Below are 20,303 nucleotides of genomic sequence, written 5' to 3' on the forward strand. Positions count from 1 at the left end.
AAATTTTAATAATAAAGGTATGCAAATGTGACATGTTTAGAGTATCGAGCAGACCGTGGATTTTTAATTTGCGATGGCATCATAAAGCTTGATGTAAGCTTCTCCAAGAACAATGGCAACATTTTTAAGACCTTTATGCTTTTGCATGCATCATATACTCATGTACGAAACATCACACTTTATAATCAATGGTTGATGATCTGAGCAGTCTCTGAAGCATCAAGGCAACAATCCAATATGCAAATAAAAATGCAACATATATCATGAAGGCAAGAGGCCAAGTACGTGGCTCACGCGGATATTAAAATAAACCAAAGCAGTCTGCTTTGGAGGCAGGGCATACTTAAGCCAACAATAAATAATGGCATGATTAGGAATGGCAAAAGATTATTAGAAAAGTTCCTTTCTACGACCAAGAAGCTGAAATTCCAAGAAGCCTAGATCAAAGAATTTTACCAACTGCAACAAACTGACCGTAGTCCACTAGTTTGTACAGTTTTAATCAATATTAATTGTGCTAAAAACGGAACGTTAATTTGTTTCTGCGCGCCATCTAGAAAGACGACCATTTTACACGAATACTACCATGTGAGAACTTATCACTATGCTTATAATGCTTATTTACACAGCAGCCTCACCATGCCATTTTCTATAATCTGAAGATATTGATGGCCTTGGGTGCAAGAAAACCAAAACTGTGAATTTAACACCAAATAAATATTAAGATATAACCAACAATACGCTAGATATCTTCTCGTCTGAGCGTCCACTAATTCTGAAGATTCCACTCTGCGCATAACCATTTGCTGTGCCAATGCCAACCACATACTGATTGTTTCTTGAATCTAGATGACCACAGGCAACCTCATACAGCTCCAAAGCTCGTGATGCTTATTCCCCGGGATGGAGGGCATGCACTCCTCGCCTATAGAGCCTCGGGCCCAGACATACAAATAGGAACGCATGATAACTTCTAGGTCTCCATCTCAATCCTTAGGGCTAGCCAAAGACTGATTCATGCTTTGAATCTTCCATCAAAAACTTCTGTGCAGTTGGAGAAAGAGCATGAGATGCCATTCCTTCCTGTACACCCCTAACGTCACCACGGCAAGTCATATAATGACGGCTGATGCTTTGGTAGAGCTTGTGGTCAACATGTTGGTGGTGGAGTTGAATGCAGGTTCAAGGTTCTCGTTGACGCTCTTCGTTGGCCTCTTCAGTCTTTTTGGCCTCTGTTGCGTGGTCTGATCTTCCTCGTATCCACCTGGGCTAGGTTCGTCCAACTCCACAGGCAGATCTGCATTCTTGGCAGTTTTCTGAGGATTCTGTGGGTTTGGAGGATTTTTCTTTTGAGAATCTGATTTCCTCTGAGCAAAAGTCACATAAAGTGTCACTAAATCAAACATATGCAGTTACATCAATAACTTACTATATTTTTATATTGGGTGTGTGCAAGCATTTTGTTTGTGCTGTGATAGCATTAATGGTAACAACTGAGCGTGGTTAGTGCATATCAAAATTCACGCTTCAATTCTTAATCAGCATCTTGATGAAGGATCAACAGAAAAAGAGCATAATCACTATCAGATACTGGAATGCCCACCTAGATGTGGTGGACCCGTACATAAATGACAAAAACATCATTAAGAATACTCATCAGTTTTCCATGCAATGGGTTTGGAGTTCAAATCCTTCAAGAGGCATAATTACCCAATTAACCATTGCTGATCCCAGTTGAAGATCGGGAAACATGGGAAAACTTCAGAAGTAAATATTAAATTAAAAATACCTTTTTGTTAGTTGCATTCTCTGGTTCATATTCTGCATCCTGCATCACGTCTTCCATAGACACATTTCCTTCTGCATCTACATGTATACCCTTTGTTACTCGTTTTTTCTTCTGCCGATCCTTGGCCTGATAGAGGATAATTAGGATCAGTCATATGCAGTGCTCAAACTCTACAGTGTGCAGTAACAGGTATCTCGATGCATGGAATCTTTAATATGAAACCCAACAGAGAGGAACTGCATGAACTTTTCAACCATGCTACCAAACCCAATTTTAAGATCATTATGTAAAATGTAGAGAGATTGATCTATTTCAGAAAATGAGGGACCGCCTCTGATCAAGAAAAAAAAAAAACATTATTTGTAGCACTTTTCAGCAGATTTTCTCTGATACATGAGGGTGATCAAAACCATATCTAAATATTATGAATTATAGCCTCAAAAGGAAAGATTGAAAACAAAGAAAATCAACAGAAGAACAAATAATCACCTGCAGGGGTATTTCTCTCAGTTTCTGATCTAACTGTGCATCATCAAGAAGTAGAGAAACAACATCCTCAGCCATCAAATCACCCCGCACATGGCCACCTGTCATCACCAGCTGTTGAACGGTATTCTTCTGGCTTGCTCTTTGCAAGATCTTTTCCTCAATTGTCTCCTTGCATATTAGCCTATATACAGTAACCTAAACAAAACAAAAAAAAAGAGAAAACACGTCAAATGCAGGTATTTAATTACATGGTTAACATTGCAAAAGATTAAGAAACAAAGTCCCGTATAGCAGAGTCGAGCTTTAAAGATGTTGTATGCACTATATGCCTGATGAATGACAAGCTAATGAAACCATAAAGCAATGATTTTCATATTTTGAGTTGCCTTTCATATCTAGCCAAATTACTATGAGGTAAATTCAAAAGAGATGCAACATAAGCTCGTATATGCAACATATGCAAGTGTAAGAGATGCCTAGACATTACAATAACAGAATCTCCCACACAAATTTATAAACTAAATGAACGCATTAAACTTCTGATCTGTATGTCATATCCATCCAATTCAAAGGAAGAAAACAATTGACACAGCACTACAAACACATGAAGGAAAATCTAGACACGCTTATAAATGTAAGATTCTGACTTTTTCTGTACATAACATTCCGTTCTTGAAGACAATTAAGCTACAAAGATTTTGAGCTTGTTTGGATGCCAGGAAACTTATCCTGTGCATGACCACCCGAGAGGAGTTGCTGAATTTAAGGAAGAGTGATAGGAAGGCAGGGAGTCTTCAAATAAATTAATCTAAAAACTTCTGGATAAAATAAGCCAATTAAAAGTGATTCATGTTATGCCCAAATTTTCAGGATTCTGGAATTCATAGATTCTGCCCCTACCATAAATCTCTCCATCTTACTGCTTTATTTCTTCAGCCCTCTGAAGCTCTGCAGGCAATGTCTGACAGATAAGATGTCGTGTTACATCCCAGTAAACCAAAGTTATAAGCACCTGATATTTGCACTCTCTATCTTATTGTCCAACATAGAAAAATCAGGCATTGCTCAAACAACCTCTTTATGAGGCAAAAGGCTGGGGATGATGAATATGAATACATAAAAGGCATCATCTATAAGGGAGATCAAAATTAGAAATTAACCATGTAGAAAAAGGTCATGCTGGCCCATGAGCCAGCAGAGTCGAAATGCTTTCTTTCATATGATAGAAAACTTTATTATTTAGTTGATTTCTACACAGTTCAAGCCCCAAACCCACTTGTGACATATAGAAACCATAGCATAGTGGGCTTCAATTCTTTTATCATTTGTATCAAACAAATTCTGACTGGAACATCTTCTTGCATTTACATAAAAGCTGTATACATAAGTATGATTTACTCAACATGTGAACTGAAAACAGTAAAGGGACATGGAGAACACCTCTCTCTCACTCATGCTTCTATCTCCATTCACTTTGTAATTTAGTAATATTTGCATGATATATTTAAATTATACACATATTTACATATTTTATGTGAATCTCAGAAATGGTGTAGGGAAATATCATGGGTTCTGGGTTTTATATCACAAAATAACCATCTGAAATCCAAAAATATCTACAAGACATTGTCTTGCACTTCCCTCTAGTTTCTCTAAATTAGAAATAAATGTGAAGGATGGAACTCATGTTTGCTTCCAAGGTAAGTACATGAGGTCATAAACATAGTTGAGTTTTAAGTGGAAAATAAAAAATATGGACATGCCAACCAGCCAGTATTATGGGCAAGCAGCAATTTTATATTAATATACTTAGGCATGCCAATGGGCCAGAACAGGCCTGGTCTGGCCCAAGCCTGAGACGGCCTGGCCCATAGCTAGCCCAAGGATGACAGGCCAAGACCTGACTGGAGTCCGGGTTTCTTGTCAAGCTGAGCCTGGATTATGCCCTATTCATATTTTACAAAAACTTATAAGCCCAGATCCAGCTAGCTGGGCGTCAAGGTTTCTGGCCCAGGTCAGGATAAAGGGCATGAGATCTGAATCAGCACTTGATTTTTATTGGCTGGGCCTTCACCGATTATAAGGAACATTGACAGCCCTAAACATACCAAGCATAAAAGAGAAAAGGCCTCATGCATATAGTGGAAGGTAGAAATTGCTGTATAAGTTATAACAAATCATAATATTTAAGATTTTGATAGATAGCCCATTTGAATAAAACCCTTGATCGCACAAAAATCAAGAGTTCCAGTATGGATCAAAATCTAAATAGGAGGATATCGGTTTCACTGACCTCCCTTGTCTGACCCAGCCGATGTGCCCTATCCATTGCCTGTAGATCTAATGTAGGATTCCAGTCACTTTCATAGAAGATTACAGTGTCAGCAGCTGTCAGATTGATTCCAAGTCCTCCAGCTCTAGTGCTCAGCAAGAAAACAAAAATGTCATTCCTGCAAAAAGAAAGAGAATCTTAAGTCAGTCTGATCCACAGTGTTCAATGGCTCTCTGCTCATCAACAAAAATACATAAACATAAATTGTGACAGTGAAAAAAACTAAATGCTTACCGACGCTGGAAGTCCCTAACCATGTCACGACGATCCATCAGATTGGATGATCCATCAAATCTTAAATATCTGTATTTTCTGTAATTCATGTAGTCCTGCAAAATAATTACATTTAAGTGTTTTTTTGGGGGGATGGGGAGAAGTTAATTATTAGCATCAGCTTGTAATTCATTTAATTAGTTGACAGTTAAGATATACAAGTTATAAGTGTTGTAATAGAAAGGGCAGTCGGAGGCTTTAGTTTTTTGAAAGCAAGCCAAACACCACAAAGAAGCCAAAATCAAAATCGGGAACGAGTGCAAGGTGCAAAGAAGCAGATATTCTAGAAATACTTCAACTAAGAAAGCAGTCAGGAGGCAGGTGCAGTTCAAGATTCCAGGAAGATTCAGAAGTGGTTGCATTATTCTAGGTAGTATATTCCAGATACTAAGCAATCGACTCCCAGATAGCTGGCTCGAGAATCTGCTGATACTTTATTGTATAAAAGTAAATGACTCTCAACTGATGGTCTACAACTGTTAAATCCTTTTCTTTAATACCAACACCATGATATATTAAGTTCCTCCTTTCAATTTCCACCCTCATACAAGAAAACATTTGAGCCTTTAACAGCCAAGTTGCCGAACCACAATAAATATGCAGTCTTTTCTCATCCAAACATTGGAATTTCATTTTAAAAATAAAGAAGTCCATGACAAAGGTACTTGCACAGGATAGATAACTAATTGCCATGAAGATAAGGGACAAGAAATACCTCAAGAATATTCAACATTTTTGTCATTTGTGCAAACAAAAGCACACGATGGTTTTCAGCTCGTAGACGTTTCAATAGTATATCCAGTGTCTGAAGCTTTCCAGAATCCTATGAATGAGAGAATTTACTTTAGTAGCGAATAATAATCCTCAGAGTATATGCATGATGCTAGATGACTACCACAATAATGGCTAGATATAACAACTCAGTAGGGAAATAAAAAAGGTGAGGCCTTTACCAACATGAATACATACATTTTGAACATAATTTGGAGAGAATATATCATTTCAATTTCTAACGAAAAAAAGGGGAGCTCTTATATACCGTGAGCATTTTTGCAGGATCAAAGCTTCGCATCGGTGGACAGGAACCAAATATGCTGTATGGGAGCTCAAGCAAGGGATGAACATGTGATTCTGAGGGCATCTCTTGTATCAAATGATGAGGATCAATAGGCTTTCTGGGACCATTAAACTCAGACGTACGAGCAAACCCAACAAACAGTTTTTTTGTCCAAGGATGTTGCAATTCCTCAACCATTTGGTAAGCAAAGCTCCTGTCAGGGCACCAAGCGTTAATCTGTGGAGAAGAAAGCAACTGTCAATAGAGAAAATAGGAACATGCCATATACATAAATATAAGAAAAACTTGAGACAGCAGAGATTAAGTTTCAAGACCTGAAGAAACAGAACAGGGCAACAAAGTAGATTTCACTATAATGTCAATTTATTATATAGTGAAAAGAAAATTTATGAGATGTGGGATGTTTAAGAAACTGAAAGAAACAAATGAAACTTACAGGTGGGGCTCTGGCTTGTGGAATGAAAACATATATTGCATGCAGAAGTCTGGTATTGGATATGAACCGATCCTGATGAGAGGAGATTAATGCCTCATACGGGTCATCACCTGGGCCAGTCGCAAGCCTTCTTCTAAGTAAACTTGCCTCAGATTTTGTTGGCAGCAGCAACATCCGTGCGACAGCCCTAACCGCCCCTTTATTAAGGTGATTGTATTGAAGATCACCACCTTCTGAATCCATGAACAGGTCTACAGTTTCATCAATAAACTGTCTATCCCACCTCATTACAGAAAATACCAACCTTTCAAGTACAGAACAATTAGCTAAAAAAGAAACTTCTGCCGGGGATAAATCTATCAAACGAGTAAATCCAAATGCTCCATCACTCATGCAATAATCATTTGAGCATCTGTATTGTGACACTGTGGACTGATAAATATTGTCTGTTGAAAATATATTAAAAAGTCTCTTGAAAGATTCGCACTGAATGTGACATCCAGAAACTGAAGAAGGCATTTCAGCATTTTGGATGATCTCTTTATGGACCAGCTTTGGCACCTGAAATAAGAAAGTAAATCCAGTAATGGATATGAATGAGAAAAGGGAGGGAAAAGAAAAGAAGTGTATAGCCAGAAAGCTCATAAGATGATAGAGTAAGAAAATGATATAGAAAAGAACCTTGTATGTTATAGGATTCCAGTCTCCAGCATAGTGTATGTCTTCCAGTTCCCCGAATGGAGGAGGAAGAAGAGAATTTGGGATATCCGCAAAGTAAAAATATGAACTTCCCTCATTACGCTCAAATAACTCTGGATGGTTGCAGACCTGTCATTAGATAACAAATGAAACATGACTACTTGAAACTAACAATATTTTTTTCCATCAAAAATGACTACTAGAGACTAACAAAACAACATATAGAAAGCCTTTTCTAATTATTGTCTTACAATGACAATTACCTACATCCTGCCTAACTTTAGATGCACTACAGGAAATCAAAATCTAAACAGACAACAAATAGCATACGAAATGCAGGAGTTCAAAAAAATGTGGATGAAATCAGAAGAATACCTTTCGTAATTGAATAACTATGTTCATCAAATTAACTATTTTCTTCTCATTTAGATGGCCGCGACTACCATCGGACAGCTCAGCAAGGGATATCTTGTTCTTTATAGCACGATAAAAAGCCTGCTGCCGGGAGCTCAATTTACAGTGAACTGTGACTTCTGTCTTCCCAGACAACTCTGTTATGACATCTTTCTTAACCCGACGCAACATAAAAGGCTTTAAAACTGCATGCTGTTAAAAGAAGAAGTCAGGTTGATATCCCATGAAGCTTTAGCAACTAAAAATAAACAAAATTGGTCATAAGCTTAAACATGCCTAATTAATGAGAACGAAACAAAACAAATTACAAGATATTTTTCTAACTATTCCAAGAGCTCTAGCAATTGTGCTTAAAAATTCCTTGTATTTTTAATAATATAAGGTAACAGGATCAATTTGAATTGTGTTTAGATTCCCAAAGTTTCTCAAGTAACATCATAGCTCACTAGCTAATAATTCAATTTTTTTCAATCTAAATGATTATTCAATTTGACTCCCAATAAAGAAAACTAGGCACTTACGTGCAAGCCCATCAGTCTCATCATCTATAATTAGTTTCAAATTGAGGACAATTATTAAGGTCTGCAAAGTTCCATTTTTCAATTAATTATGTTTGCAGACTGATTTTAATTCACACACAAGGTTTTCAGTTTAAATTACAAAACTTATTATGTTAGCAACATTGCTTACCAGTCTATTAAGCTGATGCTCATTCAGAGTGCCTCCATGTTCTGCATGGTTCTCAATGCTAACATAAACAACAGGATATATAAGCAAGAGAGATAATGAAATTAAAATGCTCAAAGACTGAAAAGGAACATCTGGTGAAGAAATACCCTTTTGAAAACCATTCATTGAACTGCTCATGGCTGTCAAATAAAGTCGGCATAATGAAATGAAGAAGGGCCCACAGTTCAGCCATGTTATTCTGTACGGGTGTTCCAGTCAGAAGCAAGCGATTTCTACAGTTAAAGCTGAGTAATGTCTTCCATCGAATGCTACAAGAAAAAATAAAACAGGAGAAAATGTGTAAGTATATAAGTTAAGGCAAGATTGCAAGTCAAGTTGAAAAGAGATGGCAAATTACCTGTTTGAACTCTTTATTGCCTGGGCTTCATCTAATACCATATACTGCCATTTCACACGCCGTAAGTACTTCTCGTCAGTCACAAGTAACTGGTAGCTAGTGATTAGTATGTGGAATCGAGCCTCCCTAGAAAACAACAAAACAAGTCCTTAATGATCAATACAATGAGAATATGAGGGAAAAATAAACTTAGAAAAATGTTAGGATGTGATGAAAATGAATCACAGTTATACACAGCTTACCTTCGATATAGTCGCTTAGGGTTGATATTTTTTCTAAGTACCATTCTTTCTTGGAGCCCACCCCAATAAGGAAGTATTTTCAGATCAGAACAGAATCTATGAACTTCATCAGCCCAATTGTTCAAGACAGATGATGGTGCAACCACCAGAAAAGGGCCCCATATATTCTTCTCCTGCTCAAAACAATTATTTGCAGCAATTTGAAAAGCATGTAAGAGAAGCACCTTTAGACAACTGTAAAAAAATCTTTGACAACTTTGCATTCTAATCAAAATTCATAAAATACTGAAGCTGAATATTCATCCTAGTGACAATATTGGAATGACAAATTAAATGTGAACCTACTTTCATAACAGCAGAAACAATTATGACTCATCCAAGTAAAACATAGAACTCTAGCGACTAACTTCAATGTTAAGAATTATTAATCTAACAATCACTTCCACAAACAAGAGGTGGATTGACCAACCTCAGCTAAATGAGCCAAGAATGCTATTGCTTGGATGGTCTTTCCAAGGCCCATTTCATCAGCAAGGATACCATTCAAACCCTGTAAGGAAAGACGATAAAATTAAAGAATGAATAATGGGGGAAAATCCCTACAGTGGCGTGTATAAACATCTGATAAAACCCATTATCATTGAAGAAGTTTCACATGGTGATTCCTCCAATAATTACCTGCTCATAACAACTAACTAGCCACTGCAATCCCCTCAACTGATATTCTTTAAGACTGCCTTTGAACAAATCTGGTGTCCGCACAGTCGATTTTACAGGCATTGTCGAGCTGAAGATAAAATAAAATAAAAACAGGAGTTCAATCAATTAAAATATGTAATCAAGCATCACCAGTTAATTCAACTAATAAATAAGAGACACTATGGTTGCTACAAAAGCATCCAGAATTCTATTTCCTCTTTCCCCCTTTTCTTCCCTTCTGACGGTAGGGTGGAGGGCTCTTACATATGCCTGCTGATGTGGCATTAATGAGTAGGATTTAACTTACGGGTTCAGTAGGTCTATGTTACTAGACCCTGCAATAGATGAATCATCTGCTGGAACATTCACTTCAGCAGCTTGGCGCAGCTTCAAACATTCATTGTCAAATGCATTTGTTATCTTCTTTTGCTGGGAGACAGCTTGTTGAGCTGCCCTCAAAGCTTCCCTTTTTAATTCAGCTTCCTCAGGATCTTCTTCCTCTCCTGGTTCGACATCCCCAAGGATTAATTCCTCTTCTGGAGCTTTAGATTCACCTTCTGCCAGGGATAAGGTTTCAGCCGGTTGTGTAGTAGACTTATTCTGCATAAAATGACTGTACAGCTCTGTTTGTGACAAGAGAAAGTTGAGCCTCTGCTGCTGTCTCTTTGCTTCACGGAGCTCTTCTTCACGCTTCAAAGCTTCAGCTGCATCCCTTTCTTCTTTCTTCCTCAGTTCCGCCTGCCAAGTGAGAGAACAGAGCTTTGTGTTACAAAAGTTCTCAAGTAGATCTCAACAGCCAATACAAAAAAATATAAGCCTCAAAATCCTTGCATGACATGTAGACCCCATTTTGACGCTTCAGAAGAAAATAACAGTGAAAACAAAATTGTAGCAACTTCAAGTTATTCAAGAAGTGCACAGCATACCTCACATTTATTCCTAATAGAGATATATCCAAGCTCTCACAAAAGTCAATCTATATGATTGAACAGTTTTACAATTAGTACCAAATTGGAAAAATTCCAAATCATTTATGAGTAGACATAGTAAACCTCATTTTCATGCCACATGGTCTAATCCAGGAAGCTTGTTCACTGATATAGCTTCTCACATGAAAGGGAAGAAGTCTAAAATCAGCATCAATATCTGCTAATTGCTTGTCTAAATGATTTTCCTGTTTTTTTCCCTACTACCTAATTCCATTTTAATAGTTTAGCCAAGAGAAAATCTGATAATGATGATATTTTGGGTTCATAGAATACACTCCTTTGGGTAACAAACTTCATCCACAGAATTTTAATGCCCAGCAAAATGACTTCAAAATAGTCAGTTGAAGGTGTATAGTCTAATAAGAGGGGAGAAAGTGTCTGCATGTTGCAAGGGTGGAGAAAATAATTTCACCAAGCTAGTTGGAAAGTTACTAATGATGATAAATTGAAATTAATAGATGATATTGTCATCAAACAAAAACAGTAACAAAAAAATATGAAATTGAAATAATGGCAAGACATCCAACCTTAGATTTACTAACTTGATGACTTTTAGTTCATACAAAACATTAGTCATTTTGTTTATTGAACAGTCTGGATTATCTTAAAGTTGGAGTGATGACCTCACACACTAATGATGAGGTCACAACATCCTTCTTTACATTACATGACTTCATACATCCACTAGATTAGATGGATATTGAACTAAATCTTTCAAACAAAATTCTAAAAAAACAAAAATTACTACTTTTTTTAATCATCCATAGACCTAAACCCTTTAAAACCAAATCCTACTCCCTAAATCATATCATAGTCATCCAAAAATATATATTTTACTTAGAAACATCACCTAGATAGTTCATTTTTGTTCAAGGTTAAGGTCCGAACCAGAAATTGAAGCAAGCTATAGGTTGACTCATACCATCCTAAACCCCATGGACTCTAACTTTTCAACATTCCTCTAAGTTGTCTTGCAAATTAATTGTCAAGGTGCATGTCACATAAAATTCCCATTTTAGTTGTTTGCCTTAACAATCTAAAGATTCTAAACCTAGTCCTGGTTATCCAAAGATCACCTTTTGGGCATTTCTAAATATAAAACCTTACAAACTAGGGGTGCATAGCATGGTTTCCATCTCTATATGTATACACAAAGAAAAATACATGGAATCATGATAGCACTATAAATAGGAACTTGCAAATAGTTAGGGCAGTGGTGCAACAGATGTCGAGGGATCTGAGCTTACCTACAAATGCAATCAATGAGATAGTGAACTAAATAATGCATTATATTTCATATCTAACATTGATGTGAAGTGTACACTATCTGATCAGGGAAAAATATTCCATGACAGGTGTGAAGGTTTTGGAAAATGGGAGCTCAACAATCAATTTCAAGGATGTCTCTAGGTATCATGAGGAAATTGTTCCAGTGAGTCATTCTTTTAGTGATTGTAGGGATTTAATGTATCCAAGTCTTATGCGACCCTAAATTATCTAGATGTATGGGAGTAGTGGTCCAGTAGGTCATCGATGCACTCAATTTGAGGAAGATTGCCATCTTAGTCCTCTCACAAACTATGTCATCCAGCGAATGTGAGAAGAAATAAAGTACTTTTGCACCTCGATTCACAACAAAATATGAAACTGCTTAACGACCAAGAGGCTGCACAACTTGGACTTGACACCCAACAATATGAAGCCATGATCGAAATACTTGAATCAAGGCAAGAGGAATAGACAGGAAGACCTGTTGGGCGATGACTTTGTTCGTGATGATAATGGAGGTTGAATAGGTTGCAGATCAGTGAGCTCAAGATGATTCCATGCTAGATGAGCCTGAGGATCCTCCACAACTAGACAGAACCATCATGAAGGGGGCAGATGTGTGTGATGGGGATGGATGGATAGAGGAGAATATATTGCCCACGACGAGTGAGACCAACAAGAGACCCTTGGGCACCAAAGACTCTGGTTAGCGATTCGATCAAAAGATGTTCAGGTCAAGGCGTGGTGAACAAATCTCCCGAGCCATTTAGGGCAATTCGCAAGGCAAGTCCAAGGGGAAGTGTAAGTCATCAATCCGATTGAGGTAGATTGTGATAGACTAGCTCAAAAGATGACAGCAAGCTACAAGAGCCATTAGATCCTAACTTGCCCAGATGGATAGATCCTCTCACTAGAGTTGATGATAATGACAATCATAATGATGGGTTTGGATGTCAAGGTGGACAATCTAGAGGTGGCGGTGGTTATTCTCAGGGGCTCAGTCTGATCATCGATAAGGTATAGTATAGCATGACGTGCAGGATCAGAACCATGGGAGCTAAACAAAATCTAAACATGATAGGGAGATTTCCTACAAAAGAAGAGGATTCAAAGATGGTGCAGCTCACAACTCACATGATCAAGGTTTTAGGGATAAGTACATAGAGAACTTGAAAGTCAGTTGAGAGAAGCTATTTTCAGAGGTAGGAGATTTATATGCACACATAGCACATTAGAAGCCAAGTTGATGGCAAAAATTAGATGGGAGGTGAAAGGAGATGAGAAGTATTAGAGTAGGCGAAAGCTGTTACATTGAATGAAATGGAGATTAGTAATAGATTTGACAGTGTATCAAATAGCTATAAAGCGTAGATCTCATCTTATGCTGGAGGTGAATCTTCTACTGCATCAGAAAGTTAGAATGAATGGTATGCGCCATCCAATGTACAATCTTTATGCATTCTTCCACTCATCTTATCTGGAATCAAACTATGCATATTATCCCTCATATGGATATAGGTACAGCCAAAGGCGAAGTATGGTGCTACCTCCCACTATCTTGTGCAGGGACGGCTAGTCTCCTACGACCACACACACGATCACAATATTAGGAGCCACAACTAAGTAATTATCAAACATCATATGACCAGCAAGGATGGGGCAATATCCAGGCCAGTATAATATCTAAGGTCCTGACTACAAATAAGGCCCAGATGTCTCCATGAAGTATAAACGCTCTACTTGGGATTAAATTTATAAATTGATTTATTATACATTTTCTTTTACAAGGCCCGCTTTATTTATCATTTTAATTATAAATGTTGCTAATTTATTGATCCATGTTGACTCAATTAGTGCCGGCACTGTTATCGAACTCTGATGTCACATAGCTATTGAAAATGCATCTAAAACACAAATCACCGCAACATACAACAAGCTTTGGAAACAAAAAAAGAAAAAATAATAATAAAAGTGGGATTTTTGGTGTCCTAATATGATATCTAGATAGAGCCCCATATCATGTGTCAGTACAGGATGGATTGGTACCATATCGATCCGGCCAAAAACTGGTACCAACATTGACACCAATTTTTTAAACCTTGGGATCAAACTTCTTGAAGGTTGGCCATCTTAAGACATGATCTATGCGCAAGTTCTCCCACCTAATCAAGTTTGAGGACAAATAGATAAATACCATTTCGCAAAAATTGGCATTTATTATATTGAACTTGTGCACTACAATGGTTCTTTCGACCATCCCAAAGACATGAACAGGACAGAGTCTACACATCAATTATAGCCATGATCATTGCATAGAAACAAAAACTTCAACTAAAAGTATATATAGATATCCGACTATCAATATGTGACCCCGGAAAAAATAAATAGAATATTAGATTGGTAGTCTTATATTACTGGCTTAGATGACTAAACTATGAAGTTATACACATATAAAATATATTTACATATCTAAACTAAAGAATCTCCATTAACACCACTATGGGATTACAACCAAAATTTAAAATGATAATATTGTTTATTACTTGGATAAAAATGTATACCTGCTCCTTATCTATTCTTTTCTGGAATATCAACATGTCTCTAGCAAGCTTTCTAGTACGAATTGCAGCACCTCTCATCAATTTGAGTGACCTGCTCACCTTGAATTTTACCTGGATGTTGTTATGTGGAACTTGTTAAAGCAAAAAATGATTAAAGATTCCAGAAAATGAAAGATTTAATAAGAGAGCAGAGAAAATCAGAAAAGATCTCAGTAAAATGTAAAGCTGCAAAACTTAAAACAAAAAATAACCTCTCTTTGGCAAGCCTCTGAGAGGCGCTTGGCATCCGCAAGCTGTTTCTTATGAAAATTAGTAAAAATCCTGTGATGCTTTGGAATATCTCTTCTCGCGATATTCACCCACAATTTCCCAATCTTCTCTGCCTGCTCTTTCTCAATTACTGAAGGCTCTTTCTTCACTATTTGCTTCTTAGGCAAGCTGCGCTCAATAATCTGTAATTAAAATATCAAAGATTTTTTTAAAAAAAAAGGTTTGTTATAATACTAAAAAGGAACATCCTCCCAATAAAAGTTCTAATGATCAGAACTGACCTCATATGTATCCCCTTTTTCCAAGACTTTAACATAGCAGACCTGTAAGGTACCAGTTTCAGACATAATTGACCGCCGTATCCTCCCAGCTGCTCCTTCCGGAATTGAAAAGGGATCCAGACCAACATCACACACTTGGAGAGTGAACTTCTGATTTGAATTTCCAGATGGAAATGCCTTCAATCTGGCCTGAAGTGATTCATACTGTGGCTGAGGCTCACCCAACCCACTTTGATTCCAAGCCTCGAATCTTCGATCTGTAGCCACCATAGCTGCCAGAGACGGTAAGTTCAATGTGCCCTTTAGGAAATACTCCTCTACCCGAATGTCTGAAAAACTTGGCAACTTCAGGGTAGTCACGAGCTTATCATAAGTTGGAGGTATCCTATATGTGATACCCTCCCCGATATCCAGATGAACGGAATCAGTAGAGGAAGAAAGCCTGCTGCTCCCACCATATTCGAAATCAAAATCAGCCTCGTAATACTCTGGTGATCTTTCAATCTCCCGTAATGCTACCTCTTCCTTAGCAGAAAGTATAGGCTCACTACTGAACTTCCCCACCTTTGTACCGTTACTGCGTTTCAGACCTGGCATTGCCATCCTAGCAGAAGCCAACCCCGATGAGGAATCTCTAGACCTCACCCTCCTATACTTTTGTACATGCTCTCCGAGCATTGCACGGTACTGCTCCTCAGTGATTTGTGATTCATAGTCTTCATCATCCTGACTGTTACTATCAGCATCTTTCCATAACGAAGAGTTCAATGCAGCCTCGGACTCAACTAAACGCTTCTTCCGCCTCCTACTCAAGTCTGAAGACCTAACAGTGATAGCTCCAGTACTACGGTCCAGCATGGCTCCGTGGTCTGATCATCAATCAACCAAACAAGAATATATACGCATCATATACTGGCACCTAAGGGAAACTAGCAAAATTCTAATATCTACCATCATAGTAAGGCAGCATTACTTTATGAGAAAATATATAATTAAATCATAATTGAAACTAGAACTTGAAATGCAGGCATAGGTTCCACTAAATCATGAATAACAGAATGGTGAATGAAAACAAGCTGATAACAAAAATAAAAACAATAGCCTACCTTGGCTGCTACTGCTCTCATCCTGACTATCATTGCCATAGTTATCAAAATCATCTTCCAGCCGGGGGACTTGAAAAGTCATCAAAGACTACACAAAACCCAAGAAGAACACCAACATGCATAATAAATAACCAATAAAGTTAACAAATATATCCAAACTTAAGACCATATATCAGCTCCTGCAGAACAACCAAAAAAAAGACAAAAGAAAAGAAAAGAAAATCCACAAGTGCAAACGAAAAATCGTCAAGCAACACAATCTGTGCGAAAAGCGTATTATCCTCCTAATCCATCAATAAACACAGCAATAGAGAAAGACAGCAGGAAAAACGAATAACTGAATTTCTGACCAAAAATACAACGACCGGCACCCCGAAATTTATACTCATGAAATCGCAAGAACCCTAAATTCCCCACGAAACCTTACATTACGTACAACAAGCAAGCAGATATCAAGACCAGAACACGAACACAAACGCAGGCCCCGAGCAATGTTCAAGCAAAAGGCTCCAATTCTTATTTTCTCCAGAAAGACCGGATCATTGAGCCCGAAAACGCAGCAAGATCCCAGAAGCAAGACAGAATTGGGGGCGAAAAGCAAGAACAATCACCTCGAGATCGAAGAGATTGGAGTACGAAAGGCCGTTGCCGGCGTTCTTGTGGCGGCGCCGCGGGTCCATGGGGTGGGAGGCTCGCTAGGTTTTTCAGACCGTCGTCGCCCGCACGCGAAGGAGACCCTGGAGAGAAGCCCAAGGGGGGCGGTGTATAAAGGGGGGGGAGAGAAGCCGAGGCGGGGACGACTTCGCACGTGCGGGCGACACGTGAGACGAGGAAGAGAAGGGGGCAGGGGAGGAGGAGGGGGAGTCCGAGAGCGAGAGGGATTGGGAGAGGTGGCAAAAGGCATGGCGAGCGCGTGACGGTAAAGAAGAGACCGCGAGGCGATTGGAGAGAGAGAAAGGAGGGGGGGAGAGGCGGTAAGCAGGAAAGCGAAGGGTGGGCGCTAACGTGCGCCGGGGGAGGGTGAGTAGTTCGGGAGTTGTGCGGTCGTAGCTAGGGCTTGGAATTTTTGGGCGGGGGGTCGGCTTTCCCAGTCGGGAGAGGATTCTTCGTCGCCCATCGCAACGCGGCGAGGAGAAGAGCATGAAATTACATAAATGCCCTTAGCTCATTCTGCATATAAATTTGGGTTTTTTTAATGAATACTTTTCTTTAAAAAAAAATAAATTTACGTGAAAAACCACTTTGAATTTATATTTATTTCTGCACCCCCATAAACATTGTTTTTCCACAAATACTCCTAATGTAACGGTTCTTCTAACACCGTTAATAAAAATCATATTTATTTTTAATTAAAAATAAAATAAAATTTTAAAATTATTTTTTCGTTCTCCATCGCGATCGTCTTATAAATATTTTTTTTGCACATATATCCATTAAGTGAATGTTAGTCGTTTTAATTTGAAACCGTTAATTTTTTAATGGTATTAGATACTATAGGTATATATATAAAAATAAGGATTAAAAAAAGATAAAATAGCAAAACAAGTGTTTTACGAGGATAAACATGCAAATATCAATTTAGAAAGATATTTATGCAAGATATTTAAGAGAGTATTTATGGAAAAAAAAAAAACCTATAATTTTTATATAAATGCTAATGTAAATCATTGATCATTAGCTCAAAGAAACATCATCTTTCATCTCTTAAAAGAGAGGTTGGCAATTCAATTCCAAGTAATCTCAACTGTTGTTTTTCCGTACCACCTTAATAGGCTCGTTCTACACGATTAGACTTATGGAAGATGAAGAAATAAAAAATTATCTAGTAAATATGCAAAAAAAATAAAATTAATTAACTAAAGATTAGTTTAAAAATCTCACTTTTGAGGATATTTAACTGAATCTATTTTTTGATGGCATCTCTGTTACCAAATACTTTTGTGAGTCAAGAGAAGATCTTCAAAAAGTTACCTCACTATTTTTGTAAGGTATTTTTTAAAGTTTTGTGACCTCCACATGAAATTAATAACCAGGAGAAAAGTAAGTTTAAAAATAATTGATTAACAAATGATTCAAAAAATTCAAAATCTCACATTAGAAGAATATTGAAATGGGATGATTCTTTAAGAGTCTTTTTTACATGTATGCCCCCCAAAGTATCCAAAATTATATGAATACCCTCGTAAAATTTTTATTTGTATGTATATCCTCATAAAATACTTCTTTTGTATATATACCATTTTTTCTTTCTTTTTTATATATGTACCCCTACCATCTGTTAAAAAATAAACGAATTAATTTTGAAATGACTGAAATATCTTTACAGATAGATGCGCAAAAAGAAAACTTTATAGGGATACATATGTAAATAACAACTTTGCAAGGGTATTCATATAATTACGCATATTTAGGAGGGTATACACTTAAAAAAATTCAATAAAAAATGATCAAAATTCAGGAAAGATAATTCAGTTATTCTTAATAATAAAAAATGATAAAAAAATATTAATATTATCATGTCACATGATCTCATGTTAATATCAACTCTTATAGAATGAATCATGTTGCTTTTACAAAATTCTTGCTTAAGAAATAAACAATAACTCAACATTTACAAATCACTAAAAAATATTTTACTAATCTAGGCATTTATAATTAATTTAAATCTGATATACTTTAATCTTTTAAAAATTATGAAGAATATATAGGTGTCATAGATTTAATAATGATAGTTATATTAAAATCAAATGGAGAATAGCATTACCAAATGGTCATCCAATATTCCAACTTGACTAAGTCACGATCTTAAAAAGAAAATTGATAATGTGGCTCAATTTTCTTTTTGATTTGTCAATCCATTTGAATCATAAAAGACTTAGCAAGTTTCAGCCGAGTTTTGATCTTTTTTTAATGATTTTTTTTGTATTTATACTCTTCTAAATATGAGAAATTGCATTAATACGCTTGTAAAGTTATTATTTGTGTCTATATCCTTGTAATCTTTTTTTCTTCATATCTATTTAAGGGCTTATAACTTTTTTCTGCCTATCCATCCAAGAGTATTTTAGTCATTTTATTTTTAAGCTATTTTTTTTAACGATGTGTATGGGTATATATGAAAAAAAGAAAAAAAAAAGAAAGATATACAAGCAAATAGTAATTTATGATGGTATTCATGTAATTTCATATATTTAGGAGGGTATATACATAAAAAAAATTTTCTTTATTTGCTATGCGCATCAGAAGACCATTTATGATTTGATTTTTTTTATGGAAACAAAGAAAAAAGAAAAGAAAAGTTAATAGTAGAAATAGATTTATCTTATTTTTTTTTACTTAAATTAATCTCTAATTAATGGGTACACATGTTAATGAAAGTTTAAATTAAAAAACAAAGTATACTCTCTCTCTCTCTCTCTCTCTCTCTCTCTCTCTCTCTCGCGTCATGGCTCTTCTCGCCTCGCTTTTCTCCTCTCCCTCTGCAGGTCCCCTGGCTTTCCTTGGGCAAATCTACCACCCTTCAAGTGACCTCCACATGATAAGGGTAACGCTCTCAAATGATGCAGGCCCTAGCTTTCTTTTATTGACCCCAACCATGAGAACTTTCCATAGCTTTTCCTGGGTCAGATTCACATTCTCTTGGGTGGAGCCCCTTGAGGGTTATGACCTCCAGGCCCTTCTCTAGGTATGAATTTGGATTGTTATGGTTTAAAATTTTAAGGAGTTCATAATTGCAGTGAAAATGTTCACTTCGCATGGTTAATTTGTTGTTATTTTGAATGAAATTGTACTTCATCATTGATTTAAGATGGTGTTTTCGTGACTCGATGCTCAAAAAATGCAGTCTAAGAACAAGATTTTTGAGCGAACGTTAATACAATTACTTTATATGAAATGAAGCTTCGTTGCATGGTGTATCAAATAAATGCCACAGCTCACTTTCTGCAATTTCCTTCCACCTTTCTTCATCAGTTTCAAAGCGTAGAAGGCCTCCCAAAGTCTTTGCAGCCACTTCAGAGCAATCTGACGGCCAATTGCTCGTAAATTTGGTGGAGCATCGATCATAATCCAACCTTGTCCTTGAAATGAGCCCAAGCGTGCATCATCGTAGCAACTGATTCATTTCCTGTGGTTGCTATGATTTTATCAGTCCATGCATCAAATAGAGGGGCTCGAAGTGTTTCCCATAGACCCAGCCTCTCATTCCACACATCATCTAGTACAAGCAACAATCTTTTTCCTGTTAATGCTTCCTTGAGAGTATGATGAAGATTGTCAAGTTCGGTATG

The 20,303-nt window shown here is 37.0% G+C and overlaps 1 protein-coding gene across 1 annotated transcript; it reads right to left on the reverse strand.

Annotated features, from left to right (window-relative positions):
- Positions 1 to 450: 450 nt before the first annotated feature.
- Positions 451 to 17,139, reverse strand: LOC103714686 (chromatin-remodeling ATPase INO80-like). The gene is made up of 22 exons (XM_008802043.6): positions 16,626 to 17,139; positions 16,015 to 16,102; positions 14,909 to 15,777; positions 14,609 to 14,809; positions 14,358 to 14,468; positions 9,846 to 10,276; positions 9,518 to 9,626; positions 9,309 to 9,389; positions 8,840 to 9,012; positions 8,598 to 8,723; positions 8,347 to 8,508; positions 8,201 to 8,258; positions 7,472 to 7,702; positions 7,079 to 7,225; positions 6,398 to 6,958; positions 5,923 to 6,177; positions 5,599 to 5,706; positions 4,845 to 4,939; positions 4,572 to 4,728; positions 2,279 to 2,473; positions 1,790 to 1,915; positions 451 to 1,367 (listed from the first exon to the last, which is right to left on the reverse strand). The coding sequence occupies exons 1-22, from the start codon at positions 16,692 to 16,694 to the stop codon at positions 1,113 to 1,115; spliced, it is 4,608 nt and encodes a 1,535-aa protein (XP_008800265.2). The 5' UTR covers positions 16,695 to 17,139; the 3' UTR covers positions 451 to 1,112.
- Positions 17,140 to 20,303: the final 3,164 nt, after the last annotated feature.

Source organism: Phoenix dactylifera, chromosome 17 (genome assembly GCF_051530095.1).
Source record: "Phoenix dactylifera cultivar Ajwa chromosome 17, Ajwa_hap1_PhDact_Kaust_v1.1, whole genome shotgun sequence".
Lineage (NCBI taxonomy): Eukaryota > Viridiplantae > Streptophyta > Magnoliopsida > Arecales > Arecaceae > Phoenix > Phoenix dactylifera.

Excerpts from the sequence above, each read along its gene's own strand:
- LOC103714686 (XM_008802043.6), bottom strand. The coding sequence starts at position 16,694 with ATGGACCCGCGGCGCCGCCACAAGAACGCCGGCAACGGCCTTTCGTAC. Across the intron at positions 9,390-9,517 it reads TAGTTAGTTGTTATGAGCAG|GGTTTGAATGGTATCCTTGC; the intron begins GTAATTATTGGA and ends CTTTCCTTACAG. Across the intron at positions 9,013-9,308 it reads TCTTGGCTCATTTAGCTGAG|GAGAAGAATATATGGGGCCC; the intron begins GTTGGTCAATCC and ends TGTTTTGAGCAG.